This window comes from Primulina tabacum, chromosome 1 (assembly GCF_025594145.1).
Source record: "Primulina tabacum isolate GXHZ01 chromosome 1, ASM2559414v2, whole genome shotgun sequence".
NCBI classification, from domain to species: domain Eukaryota; kingdom Viridiplantae; phylum Streptophyta; class Magnoliopsida; order Lamiales; family Gesneriaceae; genus Primulina; species Primulina tabacum.
The window spans coordinates 794,373-806,106 of record NC_134550.1 but is presented as its reverse complement, the minus strand read 5'-3'; the positions used below and the strand labels follow the sequence as shown (position 1 = coordinate 806,106).

General features: G+C 33.0%; 1 protein-coding gene and 1 long non-coding RNA gene across 3 annotated transcripts; one reads left to right on the top strand and one right to left on the bottom strand.

Moving 5' to 3' along the window:
• Nucleotides 1-644: 644 nt before the first annotated feature.
• On the bottom strand, nucleotides 645-1,769 carry LOC142515271 (cyclin-dependent protein kinase inhibitor SMR6-like). The gene has a single exon (XM_075619792.1). It carries the CDS (start codon nucleotides 1,197-1,199, stop codon nucleotides 882-884), a length of 318 nt encoding a protein of 105 aa, XP_075475907.1. The 5' UTR covers nucleotides 1,200-1,769; the 3' UTR covers nucleotides 645-881.
• Nucleotides 1,770-6,640: 4,871 nt separating this feature from the next.
• LOC142542341 (uncharacterized) lies at nucleotides 6,641-8,178 on the top strand. Of its 2 annotated transcripts, XR_012819507.1 has the most exons (4): nucleotides 6,641-6,836; nucleotides 7,011-7,142; nucleotides 7,743-7,873; nucleotides 8,164-8,178. It is a non-coding gene; the product is annotated as an uncharacterized LOC142542341 (long non-coding RNA). The 2 variants fall into 2 exon arrangements; XR_012819510.1 differs by lacking the exon at nucleotides 7,743-7,873 and having other exon boundaries at nucleotides 7,011-7,146; nucleotides 8,164-8,176.
• Nucleotides 8,179-11,734: the final 3,556 nt, after the last annotated feature.

The following is an 11,734-nucleotide window of genomic DNA, read 5'->3' as shown; positions in this document are numbered from 1 at the left end:
CGGGACTGGAACTCAAATTTTTGGGCTTGCAAGAATTATTGACGGGGATTTAAGGGGAGTCCCTCCCACCCCCACTTTGCTCCAATTATCCTTGCTCTTATATCATCTAAAATGTTAATAAAGACATTTTGCATAAGTCAGTTGTGATTCTATCGGTATGCAATGAGTCCACACGCACATATTTTATTGAGGCGTCCATATATATATGTGATCGAGTTTAAATGACTATCGTACTAAAATTCACGTGTTTACACCACCAACATGGGTGAGCAAGAAGTTTCTGGTCAAAATCAAGATTTATGGAGCAGATGTCTCAGCAATGAATACCATCTACTTTTTATGCTAGATAGATAGATTTGTCACTTTCTCAGATTTCCTTGCCATTCCTACGCACGCACGTGTTTGTTCTCTGTCTAGAGAGTATGGGTGAAAACACACAACTAAATCTAGGGTTAAAGAGCCAAGAAAAATGGAATTTATGCTTCATATTTCCTCTTACAAATGGACTTTATCAGGAAAAAGAAACTAAAAATCTTGCTTCTAAAAATGAGTAGTGAATAATTTGTCTGGTTTTTAAACGTGACAAAACGTAGAGAGGATCGACATTTTATCGTAATCTTGATAAAAGTATTCAAAAACTGAGATCTAAGTCAAGAAATAAAGCTCTGCTTTGGTGGAGTTGAAGTTTCACACATACCCATATAATTTCTATTATACATTATTACATTACCATTTCAAAAGCCTAAAGCCTACCAAGTACCGATACAGCCTGAAACTTCAAGCACAAACTAACAAACCAAAAGAAGGTGAATTTTTTTTTTAGAATAACAATCGAAAGGCCTTCGTATTCTGATGAACCTTAAAAATCTTCTAAAACTCTTTCAGTTGGCTCTCTCAGCATGACACATGAATACCGATTCCAAATCCGGGGGATTGAAGAACTCCCGGTCTCCATTGAAATGGCAAGTTGAAGCAGGGCGGCGCTTCCTCGGCGCCGGTGGGCAGGACAGTTTCTTGGGTATTTGGCTCTCACGCGCCGTCGGTGTCGTGGAGCAGGCGCCGCCCTCATCCTCGCTCTCCTCTTTGGCCCTCGTGGATATCGGCTTCAGCGGCGCTCGAACGGCGATCCCAGCTATAACCCATTTCTTCCCATCTAAATCCTTGCTGGCATCCATCTGATGCTTCTTCGAAATACCCATCTGGAGAACCGAAAATAGAAACAACAAATCCTTTGGAGGAGGAAAAAATTCTCCGGAGGTGACAAAGACTCTTTCTTTTCAAGAAAGAATATAGAAAAGGAGACGCTTTTCTTAGTGGTAAAGGGCTGGATATAAAGAAAAAAAAACGGAGGAGTAAACCAAAAGACGAAAGTCTCTTAAATTCCTTTATGCGATTCAACACGGGGGAATAAAATTAAAAGGGAGGAGGATTTGAAGAGGGGGGCTGGGCTTGGTTGTAGCACAGCAACTTTGAACAAGAAGAAAATAGAAGATCAATGGCGGCAAAACGAGAGGACTTCTTAAGCTTTACACGAAGAATTTATACTCGAAGGAGAAAGAAGAAACAGAGTAGGAAAATTCCAAAGTGGGGACGGGACGATTAAAGGGCTAATTCTCGTAGCTTGCATCAGAATCTATTCAGATTGATGACTGGGTATTTGCGTCTGTGTGTGAAATTGATAAGGGGCAGTCTTTCGGGCCGCGGCTGCCCGTCAAAGTGTCGGGGCACCTGAAATATTTTGGCGCCAATTTTCGGTGGTTTATCTAGCAACGGCTCTCGTTCCCGCCCGCGGACTTGTTTGTCCTTCCCGGATGAAATATATTATATAATAATAATATTGTTTGTTTCAGCGCCGACCCCCCTTGCCTTTGGATTTTTGGTGTATGAACCATTTTGACGGTGATACTGATACATAAAATTAACAAGAGCTAATTTTCCGACATTATTATTTATTAAAAATCCTAATGATGTATTATTCAGGGAAATTTCGTGGAATATTTAAGTATTCTCCTCGATTTGTACTTATTTCTTTAGGAACAGTTTTGGTTCTTGATAATAGTCATTATTAATGAGATGATTAATTAAAATACATGAATAATATATCTATTTTTTAGTTTCAATTATAGTATACAAACCTGAAATAATGTAGGAATGTCGAATTTCTTTTTTTTTTTTTCCCCCTCCAACCGATCATAAAATACAGATATAGGTCGGAAAAACAATGCTTAAATTTGACTTGAATAGCTATTGGTGCTTAATTTGCAATAAGGTAAACATTTAAATCTTTTACAGTGAAGGTGTAATTAGTTATTTCTTATTTAATTTGATGACGATTTGTTATTTTTAAATTATTACATATTTAAATACAATAATCCATGCATGGAATAAAACACAGCATTGTTGAAATATTTATAAAGTAATTAACTCAATTAATTTGAATTTATAACTCTCGATTTAGTGATTACTTTGCAAACCAATCCAATATATCGATTGCTTCTCAACAACAAAGCAAGCAAATAGAACGAGCGATCGATAAAAGAAAACTGTAATAAAATAAAGACAAGACATATTAAAGGATGATAAATCGGGGCCAATCGGATGACAACGCACCATGTCAGCAAAGCAATCGAGCTGGTGTGTTTGTGATTGATATTTACTCTATCTCATGTGAATGTCCAGTATATTTGTATTATTAAATTTTTAGATGTTTTAATGGATTGAATTCATTGGAAAAAAAAAAATCGAGCTGGTGTGTGATTGGACTGGATTCGATGGACTGGCCATTCTTCTTCTCATATAAGTGGACCCCACATGGATTTGTCTCATTTTAATCTCTATCATATTCCAGTGTGGTTTGATTGATTGATTAATATATTTTTAGTATATACTAATCATTGTCCAGTGTGAAATTCTCGTTGAGCACCAAATATTCTGTATTACTCCCAAAATTTACTAAATAAGCATAACAAGTTCTATCATCATAAGAACAAAAATAATAGAAATATGTGAAAAATAGTTTTATGATCTTGAAACGATATACAACTTCAAGAGGTGCTAATAAAATGTTTTTTTATATATAATTTTATTTTCAAGTGCTAATAAAATGTTTATTAGCCTCTATATTAACATTTGAATATCAGTCCATAAATTTCTATGCATTTCACATACGAACAATGATATAATTGCTCCAAATATCCTTTAAAATTTCTCTGAACAATGAGATAATTGCACCAAATATTCTATGAAATTCTCGTTGAGCTAATATACTCTTCTATAACAGATTCAAACAATTTAGTTCATATGTTGTATTTTTTAAAGAATGCAGACACATGTCTCTGTGAAAAAATTGCAGTAAATATCCTAAACGTTTTTTTTTTCGCGTATTTAATTTTTTTGTTCTTGTTCAATATATTATTGATTGGCACAATTAAATCGAAAAAATAGTGGGAAACTTTAATTTGAAGTAGAAGATGATCATTTTTATAATTAATTGGCTAAAATGTATAACTACACCTCATTTGTAACGATATTAGCTCCAAGAATTCGAAGTTGTTAAACATATTAGTCAATTAATCATATATTGAACGCTATTAAAAGTGAAAAACAAGGAAAAACATTGATGTGTAATTATCGTAATTTTCTCATAGAAACTGAGGTCTTCATGTTCGAAAAAATATGACATACAGACTAAAATGCTCAAATTCTTTTACATTGAAGGGTATTGGATCAACGAGAATTTTCATATGGATATTGACACAATTTTCATATTAATATATGGACCAAAATGTTCAAATCCGTTACACACAAGGTATTAATTAAACGATAATCTCACGAGAGTAATTCACGCAATTATCTTGAAAAAAATAATCAATAATTTTTTGTAAAGCTATTGAAATCTGAATCGATGAGTTTGAAGCAAGCTGCATACCCTTTTCTTAGGCTTGGATCTTACATGGCCTGACTTTAATCTTGGTGGGTTTAACTAACTATTAGTTAATTTATGTAATGGTCCAAACAATTAATTTGGCTATAAACCATCGAAACACATATATGAAGTGTGTATGTAATGCATAAAGCACGAGCGATCATCCCTGTCCTATGTGATTTTCCATGATCCATGTTAAAGTTTGGTCTGGGCGGACTTATGACAAGCCCAATGTAGTATGCATGAAGTTTATTGGATCTTAGAGCCAATCAAATTTGTGGGCCTTCAATTGATTCGTTGTTGGGCCGATTTGGCACTCCGTCTCAAACACCCTTTCAACATTTCCTATTGCACTCACCCTAATTTACATCACATACTAAACATTATATGATTTACGAGTTTTTCAGATAATAAGTTATATGTCACAAATATTTGATTTTATATGTTCATGCAAAGGTCGATCATTATTTTATCTTTTTAACTTTGAGAACCCGCAACCGCTACTTTTTGTGTGATCTGGGTAAATCAAAAAGGTCAACACAATAACTTGCAAACCACGTTGAACAAGTAAACCACACTGTAACAAACTCAAAGCTGAGATGACAGAGACGTAGAGAGGATGAATCTCATCTATATTCATTCACCTCTAGTATTAATTTCAATATATTTTATTTAATTTTTAAATAAGGAAGCAAATTAAATTAAACAGGTTTCTCACTACATTATATGATTCACAGTACTCACAGTGCATTATGATTAATTGATATTTGTTTATTTTCAATAAACTTTCCAAAAAATACTGTTAAAATACAGGTAAAATGTGTCCTTAATTATACGTTATAATTAACAGGAAAAAAAATTCGTGAAATTAAAATCAGATCATCAGATAATAATAGTTTTTTTATTAAAAAAAAAATTATAATTTGTTGGGAATTAATTAATTAAAATATGTACAGAACACAGAAACCTGCGTGTAGGAATCATCAATTGATCATTACGTATCATGTATTTGAATCCAATGGAAGATTATAATTGCGTAGATCTACTTCTTTTGTTATTATTACAAATAATTTGGTACGTTGGACAAAACAATTTCACAACCTTTTCAGTGTAGTACGTGCACGATCCATAGGAAAGATCTGATAAATATATTTCAATTACTTATATATGTGTGTGTGTGTCATAGGGTGAAGAAGAAGAAGAAGAAGTAAAAACAGCTCTAATGTTGGTATAATAAGTGAAGAAAAAGGTCTTTCTTTTTATAAGAAATTAGACTTGAAACTGTCATGCTCATAAAGCCATATTTTTTGAATTCTGAAAAATGCTTTTTTAAAAGTAATCTTCTCTTCAAGACATTCATTTTTCTAAAAAAGTGCATTAAAAAGATATATATACATATATATATATATATATATATATATATTTTGGTGGGACAGCTTTTAATATTCAAACACACGCTTAGCGACCTTGACAAAATAAATGTACTCTATAGAGAAAAATTTGTACCAAAAAATTGATGAGAAATCCTAAATATATATAAGGAGAAAATTGTTTTTTTTGTTATTTATGTTTGTTTTTTTGCGAATTTAATCTTCTATATATTTTTATAATTGAGTTTTCATCTGTATCTGCATACCATGTTTTTTACATTTTGGTAATTTATTTCAATTTTATTAACGCCACATGGAAAAAAATTAAAATAACAAAACAAAAAAAAAATCAACTAATTAAATTGAATTTTGATAACATATATTATCAAAATTGCAAAGAAATAAACATAAAAAAATAAATTTACAATTTTCCTAAATATGTAGTAGTAGAATATTTTGGGCTTTCACCGACTTACAATTGTTAGTTGTTCGGCTGGATAAAATTTTCCGTAGACTTTGACAATCTTCCTTCAATGAGCTAGTTTTTGGAGTTAAGTTAGTTACAACTCTCAATCTTAACACTGTATAAAAGCTCAGATTCTACCGTTATATATATGTTGGACTGTCCATAATTAGATCATCAATTGTTTTGTAAACTTTAAGTGCTCTAGATATTCATTCATGGACGTGAGAGTCAATTTTCAATCTTAACAACAATTTTTTATTGTCATTATATTACTGAAAAATATAGGAACGTGGAATTCTGAATGCTACTTTCCTATATTTTAAGAAAAGATATAAGATAAGGGTCAAACAATTTGGTTCAGACAAATTATTTGTAGTGCAAATTGGAAAACAGTGTTTGAGGAAACAAATAAAATCAAGAAGATCATCGATATCTGTCGTCTTAGAGGATTTGAGATCTGATGCATGTTAAAGGTGAGGCATGCATTAATTGCCTAATCTCCTCACTTTTGTACACCGCCGTTACTTCTTTTTCATTCTTACACTTATAATTGAATACTTCAATAAAAAAATAAATTAATTTCGCTGCAAAGGGAACTAATTTAATAGCACTCAGAGATACCGTACTAAATATGAGTAAATTTAATCGTAATTTTGGTCTCCCTGCTGATTTCTTTATGATTGATTGTGTCGTTAAATTTCAGTGTTAATTTTTTATATTTGATTTTTTTTTCACCCCCGACAATATAATTATTTATGCGATTTAATATAAAATGATTAAATTACGAAATCAAAATTGTCAAAAAATAAATGATATAGATGTAAGACTATATTTCGACAATATTGTAAACCAAAATCACCGATAGTTATACATAAACGACAAAAAAAAAAACTTTCTGCTCTGATATACAAGTGATTAAAAATCATTTTGCACCATGGAAAAAATCAGAGATGCTAGTTTCATGAATCCCCGTGGAACCAAATCTGTTTTCAGTGATCACTAGTTTCCACCACATCATTTAGTTAGAGAAGAGAGTGCTCGTATGATTGATCAGTCTGCGGCTACAGAAAAAAGTGTAAGTTTACTCCTTTTGTATTTATTCTTTAGCTCCCTCTCTCTCTTTCTTTCAGAAGAGAGGGTTACAGTCTAGCTAGGGTTTCCCATTTCGTATCTTTGCCTAATTAACAGGAAATACATAGAAGAAATAGAGTGTATTTTTAATCGATAACTGGCTGGATCATCCTTGTAGGAAAAGTGGGCAGCTGCTAAATCGAGGAGAGGGTTGTTTTCTTTAAATTTAGACATATTTTGCAAGAAAGTTGAGGAAAAGTTGTTGGAATAGGCAGATTTTCGGACAGTAGAGATCGATCCACTGAAAGAGGTATGTATATATCGATATAATGCTACTATATGAAATAACTGATTCATATTTTGATCATCCCGACATTAAATTCGAGCTGGTACAAGGAGGAACTATGCCAATAATTGCAAAATATTATAGCCGTATTTAATTTTTTTTGTTTCTTGCAAAATTAAACAAAGACTTTTCCTCCAATCATGTCTTTTTCCTTGGAAAAAAGGCTTCACGGGTGAATCAAATTTAAATTTAGAATTAAGTTCCTGTTAGCAATTACTAGTATATATAATTGCTATGATTTTTTAATTCCAGTAGTCTTAGGTTCTATACTGCACATTAATTACAACCGTAAGAAAAAAGCCACAAACTTGAGCTTCTTTTGTCTTAAAAAAAATCTGACCTATTTGATATAAATCTTTTAGGACTTACCATTCATGTATTTGATTGGAGGGTATATATATTTCTCGCTCAATCCTTGATCAAAACCAAATGGTTTTCTTGAAATTTTCTAGAGCAAATAATTAACGATGTCATAGATATTTTATTTTAAGGGAATTTATTTTGTTTTGGTTCATTAAATTTTAATTTTTGACTATTTTGGTCTAATTGTCGGCGTGATGCCAGGCACGTCAGTGATTTTCGGTGCAATGTCAGCAATTTCGATGTCAAGTCAGCATTTTTCATATCATATCGGCGTATGCTCCGACAAATTAAGACTGAAAACAAAACAAAAATCAAAGTTGCTGCAATTTCCGGTACCGAGTAAACATTTTTCCCACACCATGTGGGTATTTAATTATGGTTCATTAACTTTAAATTTTCAACTACTTTGACTATTTATTGCCTGGTGGACCAAAAATTCAAAATGTAACAAGGTATTGGGGAATCGAAACCGAATTTTAAATTATGTTTTCAGTTTCTTGAGGTTCAATTTATATTGAAAACCGAGATTTCTTGATTGATATATAGTCTTTGTTAGATTTCATAGGATTAGTAGTGAAACGCAAGTCCCAACATTTTAATCCCCTTGAGCAATTATTTTCAGCAGAATGGCATCAACTTCCAGCTACTCCAACCCTCCCTGTGCCGCCTGCAAGTTTCTTAGGAGAAAATGCCTGTCAGGCTGCATTTTTAAGCCCTATTTTCCTCCCGAGGAACCCACAAAATTCGCCAATGTACACAAGATCTTCGGAGCCAGCAACGTTAGCAAACTGCTGAACGAAATCCCCCCACACCAAAGAGAAGATGCAGTGAACTCTCTCGCATACGAAGCCGAGGCTCGGCTCAAGGATCCTGTCTACGGCTGTGTAGGAGCCATTTCTGTTCTTCAGAGACAAGTCCTCCATCTCCAGAAGGAACTGGATGCAACAAACGCCGATTTAATGCGCTTCGCGACCAACGAAAACACGCCGAATTTTAATCATAGTCCCCTGAATCATATGCAAAATAATCCTCCGAGGAATAAAAACAATAATAATACTGGGCGGAGGAATACGGATCATGGAGCGCCTGGTGGGTCTTCTTTCGACACGAATTCAGGGTTTTGCTTCCCTTATCCTTCTCCATGGATCGATAATCCGTCGGGAGAGAACACACATTACGGTGGCGGGCATGGCAGCGGCTAAGTACGTACATATATACGTAATGTATTTTGTGTGCTAATTTATCATGTTTGTAGTATGGATATTGCGAAAAATTTATGGGCACATTGGAGTATATTAGAATCCAATAATAATCAGCATATTAGCGTTTGGTCCCGTGTCATATTATATATGCATAATTATTGATTAGCGCAAGTTGTAATTCACTACGTGATTTGCAGTCTATTAGATTAGATCGTCTGATGTGCATATATCGAAAGATAGCTAACTGTTGTATAAAAAAAAAAAAACTTAATTATTAACGAGCACTCTCTTGGTCGAGGATAATTGCATATTTTATGTTGATTGGTAATTGTGTTTGAATTGAAAATGATCTTCCGATCCATATAATAGTATTATTTAATGTATCTATTAATACAAATGAATTGCATACCGTATAATGATCAGAGTTAGACATATTATTCATAAATATTGATTCGCCATATCATCCCATTACCAAAAAGGCAGTCTATGTATTGGATGGTTGATAATGTGCTTATGCATGTTTTAATGATTTATCTGCTATAAATTTTAGCAATAAATTTCAGAGCTTTTTTTTGAAGAAAAAAATTTACATATATGGTTTCATTAATACCAATCATTTTTATTATTTCTATTGCTTGGAATAGAAGATCACCACACAAAATTTAGTAAAATATTCTTCCTGTTTTCCTAAAAAAATGTTTATTGTACATCAGAAAATATTTACTTAGCGTGATTAAAAACATCAATTACCGACAGATTAAGACAAGAAACATTAATTAATGGGAAATGCATGCTATTATTATTATTTGAACAAATAACAAAAATTTATAGCTTTACAAAGGATCAAAGACAACGAAACGATTCAGATTAAATGTATCCGGCAGTGACTCATCCAAGTAAAAAAATAAATAAATAAATAAATATTTTTTGGGCATTATTACTCGAATAATGAAGAAAATTGCCACCGTCAATCTGCACATTATTGACTTTTTTTTTAAATGATTATTATTTTACATATATTAATATTACATTGTTTTACTTCTCGCATCTCAATTATATGAAACAATAATCATTGTCCACAACAGTAAAAAAATCCTAGGAAGATCTTTTTTCCCCATGTGAATGAACATGAACCTACAGAAATACAAATGCTTTTTGAGTAATTTATCTCGTGTACTCTATAAGAAAAACTATAAATTTGTAAAAAAAAAGAAATATTAAAAACTAAGGGAGAAAATAGCTCTCGATCTACTCGTCCGGTCTATCTCCATCTTTATTTTTGATAAATCTTCATCTGAGTTTCGTCTGACTAATCCTAAAAAATGATGATATCCATAAAAGCATGAATATGGTATTTAATTTAGTGAAAGACCTAAAGATATATTCGAGTTGATGGAGTAGGAGAGTGTTTAAGTGGACATATGTTTATTTTTTCTTTGCTAACGCATTCTCGGACAAACATACTGCACAAAACTTATCTAATGCGGTTCACCTGATTAACGTACTTTGTAGATCATTATATTAACTCATAGGCTTAAACAATGTACATAAAGAAACTAACGGCCGTATGTTCACACGTCATAAACAAAGTCAGTGAAGGGGCCCCGGAGTTATTTGAGAACACACACACACACACACACAAACATATATACGATCGAGCAGGGCTCGTGAGTACGCAGTGAATAAGATTGAAGAGTGATGCCCCAAATGATACGCATTAAAAGATTCACATCAAAATATGCTCTCTGTCTCTCTTTTATCTTTTCAAAGTCGTCGCGCGTGGTACATTTGAAAGCCATATACCAACAAACCTATGTATTCATTGATAAGGACTCCAAATATGTGGACAATTCTCCTCTAACATAAAGTTCTCATATTTTTTGTTCCAAAAAATAAAAAAAAGTTTTCTTATTTTACCAAATGATCCTAATTCATTGATTTTACTTTTCTCAAAACGTCTTATTTATTTCGTAAAAAGAAACTAAAAAAAAAAATACTATTTCCGCATCAATTTTCGTTTTAGGGGATTGGTTCACAGGTACAACCTTTGTAACTTCATGGTATATCCATAGATTGGCCAGTTCCTCTAAGGCAGCAAAGTATGTGGCTGACTATAGTGATTTTGCACGTACTTTTCTTCAGCTTTCATATGATCACTTTGTGGGTTTCCTTTTTATGCAGGCATTTACGGTTTCTAGGCTTGTTACGTGGCAGCTGCTGCAAATATATACCCATTTTGATCGGAGATAAGGTGTGTGTTGAGTGACCTGCCCGTCACCCTTTTCGCTAACAGGTTGGGAGATGGCAGCGGAATCTGTAGCTTTTACATTTGGACATCAACGAATATGATTCGTGATTGGGTCACACATTTAGAGTGACGATTATTTACAGATCGATAGGAGTGAGAGTGACTCTGCGGATGTCTTATTGTGCATCGCACGAGTATATTGTTGGAAGATTATTTACCCGTGGAGAAACAGCTGCAACTTGCTAACATGGATTTTTACGTTAATGTAACAAAATTCATGTATATCGTTGAGAGGTTTAATTTACTAATATTTTCATGCTTGCGCCTTAAGAACAATTAAATCATAATCGGATCAAAACCAACAATCTTGCCTTCTAAATAATGCCGTTGCCACTTGAGCAATACAATTAAATTTTAAGTCACAAGTCTACACTCAAATACATGTGACGTACAAAATATCAGAACAGAAGGATATTAATTACTTCCAGACTGTGACCCAACTGAGGGTGTGGAAAAATATTAATTACTTCCAGACTGTGACCCAACTGAGGGTGTGGAAAAATATTTCTCATGCATTGAACATGATAGCATACATAAATGTCATATAACTTTATTCAAACTTACTAATGTTGTAATGCATCGTGTATATAGAAATTAAATCCTTCCTAGTCTCGTGTAGACGAATCCTTGAAACGAGACGAGCTAATTTGACTTTGAACAGCATATCCTATCAGATTACAAGA

Bases quoted from the DNA above. Each gene is read 5' to 3' on its own strand.
- LOC142515271 (XM_075619792.1), bottom strand. From the start codon at position 1,199: ATGGGTATTTCGAAGAAGCATCAGATGGATGCCAGCAAGGATTTAGAT.